Here is a 23,523-nt window from a genome sequence, read left to right as displayed (position 1 = left end):
GCAGAGAAAAGAGAGGTCACGAGGCCCCTGAGCAGCAAAGGGAATGCCTGCATCCTCGGAGCGGAGCTTCCCTCTGCGGAGCTCATAAACTGGACTGAATGTAAATAAGCACATGTCCATACCCCACATCCCACAAACAGACAGCCGGGAATGTGACTCAGGCTGGCCAATCAGAATATCCAATTCTCCAGAAACAGCGTTTGCTCCAAGAGGATGCAACCTAAGCCAATCAGTTCTTTTCAAGGATTGTGATGGCTGCCCGGACAAGGGTGTTCCTATCTCTCTCCCTCTGAGATAATGTCCACTAGGGATCTGAGAGAAGGAAACCTGTGCAGGGGCAGATATGTTGAAAGCAAGGGAGTTGCCATATCTGGAATTTTCAATGAAGTCAGTGAGCAAGTTCTCATATTTCTTCTTTAAAAAATGTTTTCCCTTTAAGCCCAATTAATTTTGCTTTCTGTCACTTACAATTGGAAGCACTCGGAATAATGCATTTTTTCCCCTTGTGGGTGGAGGAAACTAGGTCATGACTTCTTGTCCCTCACACTCCATATCACTGAAGCAAGGAGAACTGTTCTCTGGAGCCCACAAACAAGTCTGTCGTTTGAGAGAGATCATTATTCCTACGCAACTCCACTTAAAACACCTGCTCCACACAAAAGGGGACGCCACAGGGCAATAGCAACTGGTCAATTTTCATTACCGGACGATAGCTATGAAAGTGAGTATGCTCAGAAGGTGTCCTTGGGGTCTGAATATCTGTAAGAAACCTTTGAGGGCATTTAGCATCTCTCTCTCTCTCTCTCTCTCTCTCTCTCTCTCTCTCTCTCTCTCTCTCACACACACACACACACACACACACACACACACACACACGCCGGGGCCAAGCACATTCTGTGAGCTTTGTATAGCTTTGTTTCTATACCCAGTGCCAATGTCACACAGTAAGAAAAAAGTGGTGCCTATGAGGTCTGCGTTATTCAGTGCCAAAGAGTATGCTCTTAGATAATGAACTGATTATCTTTTAAAGGAAAAAAAAAAGGGGGGGGGCAAGTGTCAAAACCCAAATCTGCCAAGCTTTATAGCTTGATTTGGGTATTTGCTAAGTGTATCGTGTTCTGCTTTGTCCATCCAAGTGACGGTTAATCAATACTAATTTGATACCAGTTGATTCTTCCCTCTCCCTAAACAGGACTTAAGGTATACTATCTATGAATATATTTTATCCCAGGCTGTAAATCCATATGCTTTAATACAAATGCATTAAATCTCTTTTTAAATGGAATACACTGAGGTTACAAGGATGTATAAAGATGAATTACCAAGTTGTCCTGAAAAATGCCTTTCTAATACATTATGAAAATGTTTCAGCTTTGAAGGCAGTAGTAACTAGATCAGGCATTTCCCATTACTTAAAATCTGATCTATATCCCAATCTCTGGGGGCACCTATTACGTTAATGCTCAGAATATCATATGGACATACTGCCTTTCTTGGGCTGGGGCAGTAGGATTTTTCATTTATATTTTCCTCTGTTTGTTAGTTTGTTTATAGCTTTATTTCTCCCTTCTGTTAATATTTCTTTAGTACCTGTTGTGGGTTAGGCAATGTCCTGGGGTGTGTGTGTGTGAATATATATATGTGTGTGTGTGTTTGTGAACAATAGTATAATATCAACAGGCCTCACAATTTGTCCTAATATTTTCTAATTTGTCCATAGTCATCTGGGCGGATATACACCTGCTTTCTAGCCTTCTTCTCCTGGATCATCTCAGCCTGCTCATACATACCAGAGCTGGGTTAAAACAACAATGACAATCTTTGAATATCACTTTCCAGTTTGTGGGGATTTTCATACCTACTTTTTAATTCTCATAAATACCTATATGAAGGGTACAGGGGAGATGAGCATAAATGACTCATTTAAAGTTGAGCATCTAACAAGTTCAGGACTGTGCCTTATTATTATAGCTGCTGGGCTATGATAATATCTGCCTCAAATTGTTGTAAAGCTTCAATGAGAGAACACAGGTAAAGCATTCAGAACAGGGCCTGGCACACAGTGGGAGTGCAATAAATGTTAACTAGGATGGTGACAGTTTTGTCTAGAAACAGACATAATCCACTGTCAGTCGTTCTGTTCATATTTTGGTCCATGCATTTCCCAGCCATCCATCATGTATTGTTTTTTGGGCACTACAGACGATGCTGAGGTTCAGTGTGGAACAGGCCCATGCTTTCAACACTTCTCACAGCCCAGGAGAGATTTTCAGTCTTTAGAATTTGTATGTGTACCAGATTTCACAGACTGAAGGATGAAAAAAGTAACAGAACCATAGCCCAGACCAGGGATTGGCAAACCACAACCCATGTGCCACATCTATCCTACCACCACCTGTAAATAAAACTTTGTAAATAAAGTTTTATTAGAACACAGCCATACAATTTGATTACATGCTGTCTGTGATTTGCTTTGCCACTACAATGTCCGAGTTGACAGTTGTGGAAGAGATCCTGTGGTCCACAAACCTAAAACACTATCTGGCCCTTTATCAGAAAAAAAGCCCTGGCCTGGGTTATTTCAGCTTTGCATTCTTGAAGCTGTTCTACCTTATCATCCCTTGCAATTTAAGAAATGAAAGGTGATGGTTTGCCTATATGGGCATTTAGAATTGCTCTTTTGAAAATATTATTTTGCATAATTATTTTAAATAAAAATTCCATCAACTGTTGGCTTATGGGAAATGTTCAAGATTCTAACAAGAACAATGATTGACTGTAACCTTAATCCCAGCATGTTCCTGTATTATGTTACTCAATCATTGTAACGACACACAAGTTCGACACTATTCATATCTCCATTTGCAGATGATAAAACAGGTTCTGTGAGAGGTAATTAATTTTTCAAATGAAAATAGTTAATTTATTGAGAATTCAGTATATCTCAGGCATTGTGATAAACTGTACATGGGTTGTCTCACTTAATCCCCATAGTGACTGTCGAGGAAAGTAGGACTAACACCCGCCATTCCCCCTCCCCTTCATTGTGTATAAAAGACTCAGGTTACTGACTTGCTTATAATCCCATTTTAAGTAAGTGGGGACACCAGGATTTGATACCAAATTCTGACTGAGGTTTAGAAGGTTAGTGACCCCTGCTAAAACTGATCCTGTGGTTCATTCACAAGAACTTTTCTCCCCCGCTCTTTCTCCCATCCAATCAAAGTGGAGCCTGAATGCAGATTCCTCATTGAGTAAAGGTACTCTCAAATACTCTAGTTATCTCCTTTCTATGGTTTGATGATGAGAATGGTAAAAGGGAAAGACAAAAGCTGTGACAGTGATGCCTTCTGCTCAAATGTGAATCTGATTTAGCTCTCAAGGATGCCTGATCATAATTATTTCTTGACTCTCTCTTATATTTAAAATGAACCCTAGTCCACATTCTAGTTAATAATGGAAGATAAGTATTGGAACTCCTACACAGTAAGAAATATTCTAAACGAGGAGTTACTGATGGGCTACTGAAGGTGGCTAAAGACATTTCCAACTGATACCCTTTACATCTTAAACTTCCAAAGTCTTTCCATATCCTGCATTTTGATAACTGACTTTTGACTTTTGTCACTTTTTCTGTGTAAGTGATGGAATACATATTGTACATTTTGGTTCTACACTTTACCAAGCCATGACACAGCTTTAATTTTATAGTACTGTGCACACTAGAATCTGGGTCTTTTAACTCGCTGTTTACTTCTTCTATTACATGTAGGGGAATATGTTAATATTATAAATGTGTTCACATTGGGGCTCTCATCTTGGCTTTCCCACCAAACTTACTATAATTTTAAACCTTTTAACTGTTCTGGGCTTAGTTTCTATGTCTATAAAATGGGCACAATCCACTGCCCAATATATGGCTCAGGTTTGTCATGACGACCAAATGAGAGGGGAATGAACTTTTAAACCGGCAAACACAATAAAATGCTAGGTATAAGTGGTGCCACTCAGGAAATCCCCCTGTATAAAATACAGACTACCTTTTAATCTTTAAAAACTGCCTCCTTTATAAGCACCCCCTTAAAGATAGATTAGTGAATTAAATGTGATTAATTTTAGATTAAAGGCAAGACATCGCTCCAGGTCTACTAAACTCTCTATGTCTTCATGGCTCCCAAAAATTCCTACTCCAAGGTTCAATTTTAGGGGCACTAGACACTAACACATCAATAAACCCAGTTTCGTGTGTTTTTTTCCTTTTCTGAGTCTTATTACTCAGACAATGCAAAAATTCCTTCCAGATTTTCATGACAAATAGAAACAGCTCAAGGAGAAGACTCACTAAATTGATGAAGCTGACATTCCCCTAATCCATTACAGCAAAGGACTTTCTGAGACCCAGGGACCCCATAGAAATCATGCTTTTACGAGGCAGTTGATCATAACTTGAGAAATCATTTCAGGATTAGGCCAAATCAGCCTTAAAGGAGGTAAAGGAAATGCCACTGCTTTTGGCACAACTCAGAACATTAAAGAAATAGATCCAACTATGAGATCACTCCTGTGTTACTGCAGCAGCCTACAAGAGATGCTTTCAACAGCTTACACACATCTTAGCATTAGCCACTTGTAATGCCTGGGATGGCAAATGCAACCCATTCTTTGCCCCAATAAGAGCAGGTTTTTGTAACTGAGGAAACAATACAGTTTCCCAAAGGAAAAAAAAAGGTGTGGAACAAACATCAAAAACAAACAGTGACATAGATGTGAAGAGTACAAAACAGTGCTAAAGGCATATTAGAGTTTAACAAATGTCAGTAATGTGGTAAATGTCTTTTAAGGTCTATTTCAACTCCAGGATTACACACATAAGGGGATGAGCATCCATCCTATATGATATGCAGAATTTTTGCTATATCAAGAAAGGGAACTTCCCATTAGGAATGTCTTGCTCAAGATGCCACGTTCTTTCCATCACAGACAAAAACAGGCTATCAAGCTGCTTTAAATGAGAAACAGAGATTCAAACCTCTACGTGGGTCACTTCTGTTCGACCCATTCCAATTAGCTGTCTCCTGTAGAAATCCTATCTTGAGTTCCTTGCTTCTGCCACTACTTGGGACTCACCCCATCCTTGGAATTTGATGACAGAGCTCCACATGAAACAAGAGGCCCTTTCATCTGGCCCATGATGTTAAATATGAAATGATATGGACATACTTCAGGGTTTGGAATCGTTTTTCATTTGTGTTATACTCTACCTGAATCTTCAGGTTACCATAGAGATTGCATATAGTAAGTGCTCACTAAGGACTTATATTAAGACAGGGGACCTCACCTGGGGACATTAGACATCAGGGATTCATGCATAGATTCAGTAGGCCTATGAACTCTGAAGGGGTAGATTCTGCATCACTATTTTCTTTCTTTTGAGTTTTTTAAATTTATTTTTATTATGATGAAAAACAATTTTCCATCTTTTTTTTTCCAATTATAGTTCACATTCAATATTATTCTGTACTAGAGGCCCAGTGCACAAATACGTGCACCACTTGGGTCCCTCGGCCTGGCCTGTGGGATTGGGCAGAAACCGGCTCTCCGACATCCCCCGAGGGGTCCCGGATTTTGAGAGGGTGCAGGCCACGCCGAGGGACCCCACTGGTGCACAATCAGGGCCTGGGAGGGATGCGGGAGGTTGGCTAGCTGGGGAGGGAGTGTGGGAGGGCTCCAGGGCATTTCCAGCCCATCTCACTCAGTCCTGATCGGCCGGACCCCAGCAGCAAGCTAACCTATCAGAGTGTCTGCCCCCTGGTGGTCAGTGCACATCATAGCAAGCGGATGAGCGGCCTTAGCATATCATTAGCATATTATGCTTTGATTGGTTGAAAGGCCAACTGGTCGACCAGACAGTTAGCGTATTAGGCTTTTATTATATAGGATTAGTTTCAGGTGCACAACATTGTGATTAGACAATCCTATGCTTTACAGAGTGGTCCTCCTGATATTTCAAGTACCCCCTCTCCCCTGGCCTGTACATAGCTATTAACAATATTATTTTTTTCCTCCACTGACCTCTCCCCGGCCACTCCCACCCCAGCACATGCCCTCACCCCCCTAGTGACTGTGTCCATTGGTAATGCTTATATGCATGCATACAAGTCCTTTGGTTGATCTCTTACCCCCTCATCCCCTGCTTTCCCTCATAGGTTGGACGGTCTGTTCAATGCTTCTATGTCTCTGGTTCTATTTTTGTTCATCAGTTTATGTTGTTCACTATATTCCACAAATAAGTGAGATCATGTGATATTTATCTTTCTTTGACTGGCTTATTTCACTTAGCATAATGCTCTCTAGGTCCATCCATGCTGTTGCAAATGGTAACAGTTTCTTCTTTTTTACAGCAGTGTAGTATTCCATTGCGTAGATGTACCACAGTTTACTAATCCACTCATCTGCTGATGGGCACTTAGGCTGTTTCCAAATCTTAGCTATTGTAAATTGTGCTGCTATGAACATAGGGGTGCATATATCCTTTCTGATAGGTGTTTTCACTCATCTTCAACTAAAATCTAGCATATCCTTTGATTAGAATGCAGAATGTGACCTGTAGAAATGATCACTCTGGGACTTGGTCATCAATGGAAATCATAGATGGTCTCATATCAGAGTTGAGCTGTTGTGTACATCTCAAAATATCATTCACCTCAACTACAACTAGATATTTTTAGATGTTTATAATAAAGAGAGACGCATAATATCACAAATTTATATATGTTGATAAATGTCATTTGTTTTCTTTGGTAACCTTGTGCATTTTGTATAACAGGTTAAAATATAATTCTGAGAAGGGGTCCACCGTCTTCATCAGCCTGATAAAGGGGTCCATGGCAGGCAAAAGGAGAAGCACTCCTTCAGAATGATCGCCTAGCATAAACATCAGGCAGGTGTGCTAAGATCACAGTGCATGTCTTAGGACTTTCTGCCTCCTTCCCAGTGGTGCGTGGGGGAGGACCACACTCACAGCAGGGGCCTACTCACTGTTAGTGAGAGATGGGGGGGTGACTTATGGAGGTTGGAGATATCCTTTTTTTTTCATATCCTGAGGACTTTTAAGGATGGTTTTGGGAATCAAATAGGATGACAGCAACAAAATATGCAAGTATTCCGGTCTAACTAAATGCTACTGTTCAGGGTGTGATCATCATCCAGTTTTCTAGAATTTCATTAGCTCCTGTGTGTTAGCACACCTGTGCTCTGTGGTGGCACAGACATTCCACAAGCCGGCTTCTCACACTTTATAATTGTTCAGTATTAGAACCATGGAAGAAAAGAAGGGAAGGGGGGCAGGAAGAAGAAGGGGAGAGAAAGAGGAAAGCAATTGTTTTTAAAAAGTCAATTCAACTCCGATGCCATGATTCATTTTTTACCTCTCAATTGTTCAGGAGACAGGACTGAGGCTTTAAACTGAAGCTCAGTTACCATATGATACCACAAGAGTGGTTTTTGATGTTACCTACTCCCAAAGGGAACAGCCTCCCCTACGCTCACACAGTGAAATCCTTCAAGGGCTAACACATCTCCACTTCTCAGTGAAGGCCTCCCCTTGGAATTCCCATGGCCCCAAAGCTCTGGGCCTCTTTTAGGGTGCTCAGCCTTGCACATGAATTTCTCTGGTACATTTCTCACATCTTATGCTCCAGCTTAAATTCCCAAAAGGCAGGCAGAGACCACGCCTTTTAGATCCAAGGCCCTGGTGCCTCTCCTTGCTCTACCAAAAATCTTTGACTAGAATTTGCCAAGGGACTGAGAATTAGGCCGGAGGAACTGGCTGAGGTTCTGGTGCAAGGATGCTCTCATTAAACATGCAGCTGAGCACCGAGCCTCAGCACTTCCCAATAACCCGTCAGCCGACAGACAGGAAGTCGAGAGGGAAAGTCATTTTCCTTGGCAGCTGAGATGCATCTAACAGCCAAAGAAGAAAAGCACATTACCTTCCCCCACAGCTTATCGGCACCGCTATTGATTTCATATCAGCTCTTTCCTTTGTTTGTTTAAGTGCAATCTCTTTCCCAAGCCTCTGATACAAGTGCGTTAAATGTGCTTGACCCCTGCTCAGCTCAGGAGAGTGGGAAGAACAGTGCAGAACTCATTGGCCAACCTGGATAATCCTGCCCTTCCTCATAGGCTCAGCCTATTTGCTCTGGGCTGAGAGTAACAAAGACCAATGTGAGACTTCTGTGAGCCTGCAAGTCTGGTAGAGTGGGCTGCCTAACTTTCTTTTTAAAGGAAACCACCCAGCATAGACATCATGGGCGCATTTGGGCCCGTGATCAGTGGATTTGTCCCACCCACTCCCTGGCTGATATTCCTCACAAATCAGATCTGTAGCTCCCTAATTTGATGCCTAAATACCTTAATATGGTACAAGGTGCTCTCTGCTATATGATTTTATAACAGACTAGAGGCCCGATGCATGAAATTCGTGCAAGAGTAGGCCTTCGCAGCTGTGGCGGCTGCTTGGATCCCTCCCTCGCAGCTTCCTAGATATCACGGCTGCAGCCCTGGCTTCATCCAGAAGGACGTCCGGTCTAATTAGCATATTATGCGTTTATTATTATAGATTCATCTACACACATCTCTATAATGGTCCATGTATATGTATATACATAAAATCTACATATTTAGAGAACAAATACATATAACATACATACACATCTGAAACATAATATAAAAATGTATATGTACATTTGTAGCTATGCATGCATGTATATTTGTAGCTATGTGTATGTAATAAAAGCATAGGTTCTTTATACTAAAATACTGAATTTCAAACTTTAAATGGGTAAGTCATTTGATATATGAATTATATCTCAACAAAGGGGTTATAAAAACAAACAAAATACAAGCTTTAGAGTCTGATTATCTGAGTATCTCCTTTCTGCCATTTAACTTGCTACATAACCTTGGGCAACTTAGCTCTCTACTTGTCAGTTTGCTCAAATGTAAAAGGAGCATAATAATAAAACTTGTCTCAGAGGGCTGTGGTGAGAATTGAATTAGCACATGTAAAGAGATCTGAAGAGTATCAGCATAGAATAAGTGTTTAAGAAACGTTACCTGTTACAATTATGACCTGCCTCTCTTCATGCCTGGGTGCTCAGCTCCCTGACCTCCATGTCCAGCGGCCTTTTCCCAAAAGATCACGCTCTCCAGGATATTGTACATGTGCCCCACACTCAGCCCCTCCAGCGCCCTCTTCCTCACGGACTCCTTTTCATCCTTCCAGGCTCAACCTGATCATCATTTCCTTGGGGAAGGCTTCCCTTACTTGCAAAATTAGGTTAAAAAATCTCCTAATTATATATTTTCATGACATCTTGTACTTCCTTCATGATAAGACACATTTTGCTCATGTAAATCTTTAACACACCTGTCTTTCTTGCTCGGTTGTGGATTCCAGAAAGGCAGGGGCCCCGTATCCCTTTGGTCATCACAGCAATTGGCCAGAGTAAGCGCTCAGTTAATATTTATTGAATGTATTGATTTTTTTAAAAGTAAGAACTGCCTACACCATGGCTTACCTAATGCTAAGAGCCTTCCTGTTTCAGTCACTCACTTCCTTTCTTTCCTGACCCATGAAAGTCCTTGCATCATAACTAACTTCTAAATGCCTGACTTTACTTGATTCTTCTCTGGCCTACAACTTCAAGATCATATCAACTATTCCCGTTAACATGTCAGTCACACCCTGCACTGTACACTGTAGTCAGTGAGAAGTCCCTGGGAGGCTCATAAGCATGTCAAACGCGCGGTGGGCCGGCCGCATGCCTTGTTTAAAATAAAGGAGGCATGTAGCCCACCGGCCTCGAGTTTGACATGCTTGCAGGGCTCCTTAACTCAGGCTTTCGGGGAAGTAAGCAATTCCTGATTACTCTATGCCAGGGGTCCTCAAACTTTTTAAACTGGGGGCCAGTTCACTGTCCCTCAGACCATTGGAGGGCCGGACTATAGTTTAAAAAAAAACTATGAACAAATTCCTATGCACACTGCACATATCTTATTTTGAAGTAAAAAAACAAAACGGCAAAAACACCTGCATGTGGCCTGCGGGCTGTAGTTTGAGGACGCCTGCCTATGCTGATAATGACAACCTCTTCCCAAAAGACAAATCCAAATATGCTTATTTGTTGGAAAAACCATGGCTGCTCATCCCACTTCCTCTGTCACACAGGATCCAGCCCCTGGTTCTGCCAGTCCTGCTGCCTGGGAGGCTGCTGCTCACATCCCTCCACACACTACACTCAAATACTGTCTGATATTTTTTGTTTATCTTTATAAGAAGTATTTTCACTGCTATTTAATATTTCACTGGGCATGTGTTTTGAAACCCTTTTACCCACTTGATACCCTTTTACCTATGTGATATTCCTATTACCTTTGACACCATTTACCTGACACCCTATTACCTATTTCAGATCAAGGAACTTTCATGCTGTGTCCTTACATCCGGAAATTGAACTTCGATTGGTGACAGCTACACAGATGGCACTCGACAGAAATTTGTGGACAGGACAATGAGTAATAGACATCCATACATTAGCCCTTTACTATGTGCTTAGGACTTGCAGGCACTCTTATACCCTCCCATACAGATATGCAGCGACTCAGAAACTTGTGCAAGGTTGCACTACTGAAGCTGGGAGGGAATCCAGGCAGTCTGTCTCCAAACACCAGGCCCGTTTAACCCAACTGCCGTCCTGCACGACTGTCCAGGGGAGAGAAACTTAGGCATTTGCTTCTGTCCTGTGCCCTGAGGGTTCTGGATATTCTCTCCTCTCTCTCCCTATTTCTTTTGCTTGGATGCACCACTGTTTCTAGGAAAGCCAGGGTACAAAAGGAGCTAAGATGAGAAGGGTGGCACAAGCAAAGCATAGAGCAGAATGTGAGGGAAAGCATACGGAGCTAAAGAAAGCATTTTCAGTGCCCTTTTCTCCCACTCAAATAAGCGGAATTAAACTCTAGTCCCTCCCATAAAGGAGAATAGAATCAATTTCCCTCCCTAGTCGGCACACTGAGAGTTTCTTATTCATGGAACATCTCATGAAGTTCCTAGTGTCACCAACATTCCCCTTGGCCTCTGCCAGGAAGGAAGAAAAAAAGTTCAATTCAGGTGACCATTTAGTTGCCTAAGAATATTCAGCAACAGTGAATATAATTAATTAGAGAGGAAACAATACCTAGACCACGTGAAAAGCCACTTAACATTGAAGATGGCCTGGCAGAAGTTTGTCTCCATGTTTGAAAATACTCTGTTCTTGGTAGTCACGGGCAAGAAGGAAACTTTGATGCTAACAACAAGCCAACAGATGCCTGAAAGCACATTAGCTGGAGCTTGATAGAGAAATTAAAGTCCTGTCGGTTCCACAAACAAACAAACAACAAGAACAGAAATGTAGCCCTTCCTCGGTGAGCGCTGGAATTGGTTTTCTTCAAAGCAGCCAAATCCTGAGCCTCATCAACTCCTTAATCAGTCTCGAAAGCTGACAAGAATGTCCCCAACTGACTTTTCCTCTCCTCAGCCCCGCTCGTGAGGAGGGAGACAAAGGCTGGGCAGCTGAGAGGTCTGCTAAGGGAAGGCTGCAGGGACAGCTGGGGATGTTTACCCAGGATGATGAATTCATCATGCAGATCTTAAATCACATCTGCCTCTTGCCAACGGGAAAAGTGTGTGGGACCCAGCAGATGCCTTTTCCTCCTGCGCCAGGAATGAACCCGGAAGCCTGAGGGAGAAAGCTGAACCTTGGCAGCTTCGGGCACATGGGTGGATGATGAATGCATGAAACTCAGGGGTGGAAGTACCGAGGCCTTGGGACTGGCTCTTTTTACTTTTTGGAGAATTATGGGAGTTGTACTCCCAGAAGTATTTCCGATAAAACCCCATTATTATTTCTCTGTTGCAGAATTGTGCTTTTACTCATCACGCCTCTCTGGTTTATTAAGGTTGGGGTTGTTAATCTGAGACTCTTTTATATTTGGCTTTCTCGCCACATTATTTATGGGAAGTGTATCTTTATGATCTAATGCATTATTCCTGTAAATAATAAACCAACTTTGGAATGAGGTGCCAGAGAAGAACTCTGCGGCCAGCAGATCTTATTAAGTAGTTGAATCCCCAGCAGATTTCCTCTGCTAACGATAACAGAGAGCTAACAGAGCGCGGGAGGAGGTTCCTGGCAAGGTTCAGGCTCCTCTGATTTGTTACCCAAACGCTCCTATTAGATTGGCAGGCTCTCAGCTCCCAAGGATCAATGTCTAATTATTCAGGTATTGCCACCACCTAAGAGGAACTGTGCCCCACTTTTTACTATCATCCTTCAGCCTCTCTTGTGCTTCCTTCCACTCATTGATGACAAACTTCAGAAAGGAGAGAATAAGATTGAAGGTGAAGAAAAAGGAAAGGGGGAGAGGTTGTTTACTTAGAACCTATAACTATTACCTAAGTGATATGAGGAAGTAGCCACCATCACGTGGCTGGTAGCATGGCAGAACCAGATTTGTCCCACTCTAGAGCCTCGGAGCTCCTTCCCTTGGTGAAAGGCAGAGTGGATTAGGAAAACCAAAGAATATGAGATAGGCCCTCCACTTCTGAGGATGCCTCTGGGAGGCAGTCGTGGCCTCTGTAAAATCACTCTGGAGCCTCCTTCTGAGAAAGAAGTGGGCTGGGGAGGAGTCTCCATGGTAACACTTCATTGGCTGAGCTCCTCTGAGTTCTTGCTGCAGGATGCTCTCCAGGCCATCTCCTCTCTGGAGTTGATCTACTGGATCTGTGTGGATGACGCTCTGACCTGTTCGCTCAACTGGGCATCTCTTACAGGCTTTTCTGCTGGCATTGTTGCTGGACACTTGGTCTCTCCCTTAGAGAGGTCCTCAGGCAGTAATACCTAGGGCATCTAAGATGAACTATTTATCTCCAATCCCAAATCTACTGATGCTCCTAGAAATTTCTGTTCATGGCATCATAACTGTCTGACTGACAAGGCACACACAGCGTCCCAACTCCACTCTCTTGACCCTCCACATCTAGTGAGTTACTAGGTTTCCACTGGTTCTCCTTCAAGATGATCTTTCCCATTTTTTTCTCTTCTATTTCTATCCTAGAGTAAGTCCTGATGAGCCCTCAACACAAGTATTATCGTGTTCTCTCAGGTTAGGTGTAGCTTCTCCCTCCCCTCTTTTCTCTCTACCATCAGATTGGTTAGAAAACATTGCAATGTCGAAAATCTTTCAATCCTCTCATGCAACAAATGTTACTGAGCACTTACTATGCACCCAGGCTCTATTCTAGACTCTGAAAAATATAAATTCCTGTTGTCATGAAGCCTCCATTCTAATGAGGAGAGGATGAAAATAAACATATTTTCATATGTCCATGTACTATGTCATGTTGTGATAACTGCTCTGAAGAGGAATAAAGGAAAATAAAGTTACAGACCACAAATCGACTAACTTTTTTTCTATAAAGTGCCAAATAATAAATATTTTAGGATTTGTGGGCTATGTGTTTGGTTTCAACCACTCACCTGTGCTGTTGTCATGTGAAAGCAACCATAGACAAAGCAAATGAGCATGGCCATGTGATGGACAAAACCACAGGCCATACTTGTCCAGTTCCTGGTATACACATGGATAGTGGGGACGTGCTATTCTTATAAGGTGGTTAAGAAGGAACTCTTCGATGAAGTCATAGCTCAGCCATAAAGCAAGAGATCTTTTATGCAGAGGCTACAAAAGAGGATTCTATGCAGAGGGGAGAGTAAGTAGAAATGCTGAGAGGTGAAAACATGCTTGGTGATGAAGGAAGGGGGCCAGTGCAACTGAAGCTGAGCAAGCAAGGGGGAGAGAACTGAGAAAGTATCTTCCACTGACAGCCTTCACAAACCTGGGCTCCACTGTTTCATATACGTGGTCATGATTTCTCATGATCATACCTTTGATTAGTATAATGAATATTTTCTATTGATCTCTGCCCAGCATCTATTCCCTGTCCTGGTAACAACACTCCAATTTTCCTTTGGACACCCCCCCGACCCCATCTCACTCTCAGTCATTTCCAATCTGAGCTCTGTGTATGTGTTACATGCTATTGAGTCAGATCTGACTTTTGCCAACCCTATGAATGAGTGATGTCCACCATGACCTGTCCCAAGCAGCCTTACTCAGCTCCTGCGGAGTTGTGCCTACACCTCCTTTTAGGAAGTCAATCCATCTCATGTTTGGACTTTCTCTTTTTCTGCTGCCTTCCTTTTCCCCAGCACTATTGTCTTTTCCAAAACACCTGCCTTCTCATGACGTGCCTGAAGTAGGACAGCTTCAGTTTTGTCATTTTCACCTCCGGTGATGTTTCAGGCTCTAACAGAGGGGATATGATCGAGGTCGCCTTGTTAATAAGCACACCCCATCATCCTGGTCACAACTCATCCACGGATGTGCACATGGCCTAAGACAGTCCAGTTGAGGAAAATCCAGGACTTCATTGGATTTACATTGGGAAGAAAATATCCTCTCTGCTCACCAGCAGAGTTGAAGACAAAATACAAAATTGAAAATCAGAGCTGAGAGATGGTATAAGAAAGAGAAAGACTGAATTTTGGTCACATTATTTGAGCCACTGAATCTACCTTGAAGCCGTCTACTGCTGAATTTTTCTATCATGTGAGGTAATAAATCTTCCCTCCTGTGGCTCTAGTTGGACTTGTATCATTTACACCATCCGAGTCCTGACTGATAAATGTATGCGATTTCATCCACCAAACAAACGCTCTCTGTTTTTCCCGTAATCCATAGTCAAACCTAGTTCAAATACTCCTTTCATTTAAGAAGCTTTCTAAACTCTCTCTTGGATACCACCTCATCACAGCTGGACTCTATAATTCTACAGTCACTTTGTTCTATCCAACCAACAGCTTGTCTTCTGCTTGTGCTCTCAGATATCTGTATGTGTGTGTCACCTTCCCGATTGGACAGCTCCCTGACAGAGCAGCGACTTTCATCTCTGCATCTCCAAGACACCAACAGTAGTGGTTTGGAGATAGCATACATGTATGTGATACGCACATTTAATGAATGAACACTACTAAGAACACCCCATTCCTTTCATCATAATTATCAATTGCCAGGTTGCAGTAGAATGTTTCATCAAAAACTAATTCAAAAGGCTAACTATATCATCTGATGTCTTCCTAAAAAAATAATAAAAGCATCAGATCACATTCAAAGTTCTATAAATCTTATGCTAATTTAAATGGCTTTAGACTTAATTAAAAATGTTTTTCAGTTGATGATAACATAACTTGGATAATTAGCATCAAGTGGCATCTAGAGCTGATATTTAAAAAATGAATCTAGAGTATAAATAGACCTAATTAGCAATTAGAATAACACCTTATAATTATGCTTTGTTTATAAATGCTATAATGTTCAATTCATTATTCAATGAAATAGGCCATTAATGAAAATCAAAATTATGTTTCCCTGCTGTCTCCACCAAGATGCCTCTTCGATGCACTGGCCTATGTTGTGAATTTTCTTGCTGCTCTTAAAAGACCATTCCTGTACAATATTTAATAATTTTGTTTTGTAATTAAACTCTACCACACCTCATCTTGCACACTAATTTTATACCTTTTTGGGTAATTGATGGACCTGCCTACAGATCTAAGTTTTCTTGTGTCAGACTTAATTAAATATCTGTGTAATATGGAAAACTCAAAATTGGTACAGGCATGCCTATAGAAGAAAGACAGGGTCTGGTACCTGAATAAAAGCAAGGCCTTGGAGATGAGGGGAATGGTGGCCCCATATGGAGAATGAAGGAAGTGGGTTCTGGAGAGGCAGGAGGTTGGTCAGAAGACATTGGTTCAGCTGCAGGTGATGAAGTCGAAGTCATGGAAAGACAGCCGTGCAGAAAAGCCCAGGCTGTCTGGGAATTTGGAATGAGAATTGAGAAGACAGTTCAAGGCTAATACAGAATTGGGGGTCAGCTGAAAAGAGCAAATGTTGCAACCGTATGTAATTTCCCATAGAAATGTGAAAAGAGAAAAACCAGGACTGAGCTGTGGGGGTGGCTACATGTGATGCCAAGTGTGAATCCACATAGTTTATTTGGTGAAAGAAGCATCAGTGAGGGAAGCAGAGAAAGTCAGATGTGGGAGAACTGTGGGAACCACAGAGTATTTAGAAGGCGAAAAGCGGAGGAATAGCTGAACAACTGTGGCCCTGTTCTTTCCCGCTCACACTGCTGCCCACGCGCTGTGGAATTTGGGGAAGTTGAAGGTTACTGTGAAAGAGGCCATTGAGTGTCATGGGTAAGACTGCCTGGGTTCAGATCCTGACTCCACCAGTTTCCCCTGTGGAACTTAGCTCAAGTTGCATTTCACTTTGTGCTTCAGTTTGCTCTTCTGTAAATCAAGGTGATAAGCCAGTGCCCTCTTTATAAGGTTAGTTTGGCAGTCTGACCACTGCAAAAGACCAACTTCTCACTAAGCTGAAGATGAAATTGCCTAAATTTCTTGTTCCGCACCATATGGCGGTATCCCAGCTGACAGGAAGCTTGTTTCTGCAACCCACGAAGCTCATTTCACTGAGTAGGCTGACGCGAGATTTGTGGGGCGGTCATTTCCTAATCTCAGCACTGGTCTTTATCATGATGCTTTCTTTCTATGCCTTTACATAAGAAACAAATGCTCCTAATGATGGAGAGAGACAGATTTTATCCTAAATCGTCTCAAAGAGACCCATCACAAGCATAAGTGACTACAACAACATCCACCTGCCTTGAAGAGACCAAAAACCACAATAATTTTTCAGCCCTTAGTCTGCATAGTGGTGGGGTGGGTGGCGGAAAGTTCTTAAGTGATGCCAGTATAGTTTTGTACACTAAGATTCAACCAAAGTGTTGGGACATCTACAATTACTCTGTATCTTTGCAAAGTCAGATTTAAAAGCAGCGAGTTGATTCATGAAGCACTAAGAAACTAATGGGAAGTGCCAAACACCATTTGTACAAAAGGATCTTGGCATGAGATACCATCACTCTTTCCCCTGGGCAATTACTTTACAGCTGGTAGAGCAAAGTAGTCTTGAATAAGAGAACAGCTTGAAAAGTGTGTGTGTGTGTGTGTGTGTGTGTGTGTGTGTGTGTGTGTGTGATTAAAGCCCCAAACCTAGCACTACCATGCGAAGTGCCATTTCTACAGATAATAGGGAAAACCTATTAACTGTGAGAGCTGAAAGGGTCTTAGAACTAACATATTTACATGCAGTTAAGTGCATTGAGGCTGGAGTCCATAGGCAAGGATTTGAACGTGATCAACTTTCATTTTTTCAAGCCTTAGTTTACTCATCTGAAAATGGGATACATTTGAGAAGGCAGGAGAGTATAGTGCTTTCAAGGGAATTCTGGCTCTCAGCCTTCACTGTGCAGGGCTGAGGTCTGTCACCTGTAAAATGGGGGTGATAAACTGGTGCCTACCTCACAGGGTGCTAGTGAGGTGTAAATGGAAGAATGCATAGGAAGCATGGTACCTGGATCACAAGTGGTCAATAGACTTTATTTTTTAAAGACCATGCACTTAAGAGGTTTTAAAAATAAGCACTAAGAGGTAGTACATAAAGGGGGAAAGAACGAAACTCTGCAGCTATGACTCTAATCTCTGACCTCTGCCCCTCCAAAGCCCCACCCACAACCCAGAGCAGTCCTGGCCTTTCATATATTTTATTTATTGGAGTTTGGTATAAAATTTTATTTTTAAAAGACTTTGTTGCAGAATTAAAAAAATTTAAACTTCTCTAGAAAACCAATTCTCATAGATTGGAAAAAGCAAGATGACAGAGTGTTGTTCCAATTCCACAGGGGGGCACCTGACCAGGGATTAGCTGTCCTCCACTCTCTGCCTCTGCACCCTGAATTTTCACTTCCGTAGAACCCCTTCAGGACAGCCACTTCCATCTTATGATTCTGCTGAGTCTGATGTTGGTCAGGATGATGCTGAAGTTCTGTGACTGACAGGGGAGCATAATGGGGCCAGCGACAGTGATAGGAAAGACAGGGACAAATACAGGTGGGAGAGTGGAGGGTGGGATGATTGATGGGGAGGGAGAGGGAGAGGAGAGAGAGAAACAGACCAGACAAGCTGATTGACTGAGGGCAGAGGCGATGACCAGGAGGAGGACAGCAGTGATGGAGAAGAAAGGTGCTTAGTGAAACTAATAATACTGAGGATAAATAGTAATTTCCAGCCAGCACTTCGTGCACACTTATTTGTTAGCCAATTTACTACCCACTTCACATAGATTATTTCATTCAATCCTTCCAAGAATTTTAGAAGGTATATACTTCTATTAACCTTCCCCCCATTTCGTAGATGAACAGACATAGGCACTGAGAGGTTAGATAACTTGCTTAAGGGCACACAGCTAGGAAAGGATACAGATGGGTAAAATCATATTTGGGTTAATTTTTGAGCTTTTAACCACTGCATTTCAGAGACTCTTAGGGATCAATAGAAGGAAAAGTAGTATTAGTATTATTAATATAAGCAGTAACAGGAGTATTAACAGCAGCAGCAGCTACTATTGGCTGAGTACTGTTTTGTGGTAGGCATGGTGATAAGTACACATAATATGATCTCATTTAACTGTAGGGGTAATTTGAGATGGTAGATGTTCTTACTCTAATTGAACAGAAAAGAAAACTGGCTAGGTTGTCAGTAACTAGCCGCAAGTTACACATCTAAAAGATGACAAAGCAGGGATTAAGATCCAGGTCAGCCAAGTACTGGAACAGCCACAGAACACTAATTTCTTGTGTTCTCAGATTCAATGCCTCCAACTATGGGACCAAAAAATTTCTGCAATTGTTTTTTTTTAAAATACATTTTTATTTATTTCAGAAAGGAGAAAGGAAAGGAAGAGATAGAAACATCAATGATAAGATAGAATCATTAATCAGCTGCCTCCTACACACCCCCTACTGGAGATCGAGCTCACAACCTGGGCACGTGCCCTGACCTCCTGGTTCATGGACAGACACTAACCACTGAGACACACCAGCCGGGGTCTGCAAGTGTGTTTACAAACACATTCTTGGGCCCTTCCACCAGAACTTCTACCTCAGTAAGTCACGGTTGGATCTATGAATCTAAACTTTTCAGAAGTTCCCTAGGTGATATATTTTTTTTAATTTTCGAATAAGACTAAATTTTTTCAATAACCCAGTAAAAGTTTTCATAAGTATCCAACAGTATAAAAAGTGGAAAATAGATTTGTAGATTTTAATATATTAATATAATGATGACATACAGTATATCCCATAGGCAAAGAGGTAGACAGGGAAAAAGAATACTGTGGTTGAAGTCTAGTGATATATAGATACAGAAGTAGAGATGATCCATATTACAGTATATTCTACCACCAATACTACAGTCAGAAGGTAAAAAAAAAAGAAAGAACCATTTCCAAATAATTCAGGAGGAAGATGAGGATGGCTGGGACCTGAAAGATTGTGGGAGAGCAGCCCCAAATCACTGTGTCATCTGCATATGGTGGCTTCTAGTTTTTTCCAATAGGAATAATTTAAATTTTAAGTTTAGATTAAGAACTACAAAACTATAGGGTGCACAGAAAAAGTGGCTCACTCCTTATTGCTATGTATATGATCCAATTTTAAAATCCAGTTTAAAAATAAGCACAGAGTTGACTGATCCTCCCTTATCATGCAAAGTCTGACCTAGTAATATATTTTCCCTGAACTTTTAGAAAAGAGGCAATGAGAGTACTTTGGTTTGGATTCAAGTAACAGATTTTCCATAAAGATTTTAGAATTGAAGGGCTCCATGCTTGGGATTTATCACCTCACATCTCCATGTTCAGAAAGCATGACTACAAAGAAGCCAAACCAAAACCAACCCACTGAGCATGAACACAAACCTCTTTTTTTTTAGTAGAATTTTACTTCAATATAGAGTATAAAAAACAACTCCAGACCTAATAGATTAAAATAAGTCAAACAACCACTCTATAGAGATAAAACCTTCACATAGGTCAACCAAAGTGATCCAGAAACGCAATTGTGCTGATTTCCTATGAAGTCACCAGAAAAGGTCATTCTCAAGTTACAACCAGGCTCAGTAATCGCTCTAACACGCATACAGGTCTTGACTGCTTCTCGAAAGACAGCCCGTTGTGAGGACTGGATGTGCCCTATTATACTTCCTGTCATGAGCACTTACCCCACCCTAAGCTCAGTGCTGGCAGATGTGCCACAAAGACTTCCTGACCTGAGAAATTTTCACCAGGGATCATGCTCCAAGTGGGGGATTCAATGACTTAAGAGAATCCAGGTAATTGGCCTAAATCTCTTCTCTAGACACCATTCCACTCTTACTCTCAAATGGACACAGTAGCATCAGACCAATGAAAACATTTCCTTACCTAAAACTCGCAATCTCTCAGCTCCGACGACTACTTCATTGTTATCTGCAGAGAAGAGCAATTTTCCAGAAACTGTCTTTACTTCAAACCTTTGGCCATAGGCTTCTACAGCCTTTGGACCTGGAAGAGAGAGAGGGAGAATACATTAGCCTCATTGCATTCAATTACAAAGAGCTTTTCATAGAGTGCGTACGTCTGACAAGATTGCATTGGACTCCAATGTAAGTGGATTGGTTTTCAGAAGTCAACCACGAAAATCATGCTCATGACTTCAGCCATGTCTTGTCAATTACCTTTTATCATATGCTCTCAGGCTATGATTTTAAAGGCCATCATGTCCTTCTTCCAAACTAATGCTTGAATGAGATTTCCCTCAGCTTAACTACCAAATTACTATCAAATACTGGTACTTGTAGATTTCAGCTTGACTACATCAAGGCATAGAAGGCTCACCACCTCATGAAGCAACCAGCTTATCTTTGACCACCTCCAACTGTTGTAAAAGGGGGGCTTTAAATTCAGCTGAAATCTATCCCACTCTGTCACCAGACAAGTCTATTTCCTCAGTATATTTCCTGGCAGGAAAGGTTATAATATCTTGCAATGACTTGCCTAAGAAGTTGTTGAATCTTTTATGCTAGAATTTTATTCCATAAAAAATAAATTTCAGAGGGTTTATTATATGACAAAAGACACTATTCTTGAAGGTGGGACTATGGCAGCATAAAAAGGACAAGGCGCCTGGTCCCAAAACACTTATCTTCTGATGGAGACAAGTGCATATAAGTTGAAACATCTGATGTAATAAAAGGCTAATATACAAATTGTCCCCTCAACCAGGATTTTGATTGGGAATTTGACCAGGGGATGGGGCTGGCTGGCCAACTGCCCGTGGCCCCTCCCCTCGGCCAGCCCGCCCCTGATTGCCTCACCCACCCCAATTGGGGGTGGGGCTGGCCGGCCAACCATCTGCGGCCCCTCCTCCTAGCCAGCTCTGCCAGCTTGGCTCTGATGGGGCAGGCCAGCCAGACCCCACCTGTGCACAAATTTGTGCACTGGGCCTCTAGTTTATAAATAAATAGACACAGAGGGTTTTAGGTACTATGGGAAAAATAAAACAGGTTAATGTGCTAGAATTCCTAAAAAAAAACACAGATGAGACAATTCAGTCTGCCTGAGCTAGAGCTACCTGAACAAATGAAGTTCATCAGAAAAAGCCCAGTGTCATCACCCTCATCAAGCCCAGGTCAGGTCAAAAGGAATATATCCTTTGGTCTGGAAATCCATACAGAAAAAAAAAATTGAGGTTAGGATCTAAAAATCTTATATGTAACCAGAATTTTCCAGGAGATTCTGATATAGAATTTTTGCTTCCTTTTCATTATTAATAAAATGTAGGAATAAAAGAGTCCTCATGCCTTCCAGGCAAAAATGGCCAGGAACACAGCAGTTGTTGAACAAGTTGGGTTTAGTACTCATTGCTATAAGAGAGACACACACCCAAAAATCTTATATTACCGGAGGCATGTCGGTAATAAGGAAGGACTTATTATATAGTATTTGGCCTTATATTAGGTTATTTAGGGCTGGGTTTAAGGAAGCAAGACTTTGCTTGGAATTAGCTCCTGTCAGGAAGTGGAGGTAATTATATGATTGGTATCTTAATAAATTGTTTCTAGAGGTAGGGAAGACCAGAGCCATGCCAAAAGTGTAATGGATAAAGAAACAACAGTCCTATTAGCTAGGATAGAGGAATGTTTGGTCATTTTTGTGGTTTGGATAAACATTTTCATTCTGTCTGAGCTGTCTCTGTTTTGTCTTTATCCTTCCTGGCCACTGAGTGGCCTTGTCTGGTGTTGATGCTCTGTGAAATTATTTATGGTCAAACGGGCAAACCGAAGGCTTGGCTGATACTCCCCGGCCAGCCCCTGGATGTCTGGGGCTGCTCATTTTCTGGTAATGTGACTTTCAGCAAATCATTCGGTCTTTCCGAACCTCATTTTCTGCATCTGTAAAATTGTACTATCACCCTATCTTATCTACCCCATCAGAAGTTTAAAATGATCACATTACATTGCTTAAAAAAGGAACTTTGGAGGCAAAAAACACTGTGAAATGTAGGGGATTTTTCCTATGACTGTCTCATCTAATGCAGTGGTCATAACACACTAAAACCTTTAGGGCACTTGCCTCACGCACATGATCACGTCCACCAGGCAGACCTGATCTCTTCCCAGAACATCCACACTAGCCCTCTGATAAAAAGAAGGGCATTGGGAAAGCTTCTTAGTGAGTGGGGAACTGAACTAGCAAACACAACCCCAAATTTCCAATGGCACGGGGCCTGGGCATTGTCTTCTCCGACTGCCTCCATGCTGCAGGTGAGAAGAGTGCATGGCAGGAAGGTTGAGTGCTCTCTCAAGGTCATCAGGTGAATTAGTGGCAGATCTGGGTCTGGAGCTGAGTTTTCATAATTGCTCCACAGTAAAAAAAAAAAAAAAAGGATGTTTCTTTGTCCAGGAAGGAGGAGGAAGATGGAATCAACATGAGGAGCAGATAGAAAAGGAGCTTGTAGAGGATGAGGGGAAGTAGAAAGCTGGAAACAAGGACCAGAGAGAGAGAGAGCACCTGAAAGAATAGAGATGTATGGCGAGGGCTTCAGATTAATTGTCTTGGGAGGGCTAAGATGTGGCTGCCTTCTTGGTGATACCCTAACCTTCAGGAGAGTCTGTATTACTTGTCAATGCTTCAGGTTACCTTTTTTTAGGGGGGGATTTGGGGATCAAGAGGTAAAGGAGTGCTAATGAATGAATGAATGACCCTGGAATGGGCACAGGTGAGCCCAGGTTGCCCACTCTAGATCCAATCAGATGGCAAAGTGGTGGCATGACTGCGGAACACAAACACTTGGACTTTTCCTCCATGGACCTGGGCCAGTGGTCGGCAAACTCATCAACAGAGCCAAATATCAACAGTACAACGATTGAAATTTCTTTTGAGAGCCAAATTTTTTAAACTTAAACTTCTTCTAAT

The 23,523-nt window shown here is 41.9% G+C and overlaps 1 protein-coding gene across 1 annotated transcript in view; it reads right to left on the bottom strand.

The window, feature by feature from the left end:
• SGCD (sarcoglycan delta) overlaps positions 1-23,523 on the bottom strand; it is a 293,989-nt gene that overhangs the window by 81,220 nt on the left and 189,246 nt on the right. Inside the window, exon 5 of the mRNA XM_079771674.1 lies at positions 20,491-20,610. Coding sequence (XP_079627800.1) covers positions 20,491-20,610 — 120 coding nt within the window. The remainder of the gene's footprint in view (positions 1-20,490; positions 20,611-23,523) is intronic.

This window comes from Cnephaeus nilssonii (assembly GCF_951640355.1).
Source record: "Cnephaeus nilssonii genome assembly, chromosome: 5".
NCBI classification, from domain to species: domain Eukaryota; kingdom Metazoa; phylum Chordata; class Mammalia; order Chiroptera; family Vespertilionidae; genus Cnephaeus; species Cnephaeus nilssonii.
Note: the sequence above shows the minus strand (reverse complement) of the source record. Positions and strands in the feature narration are given on the sequence as shown.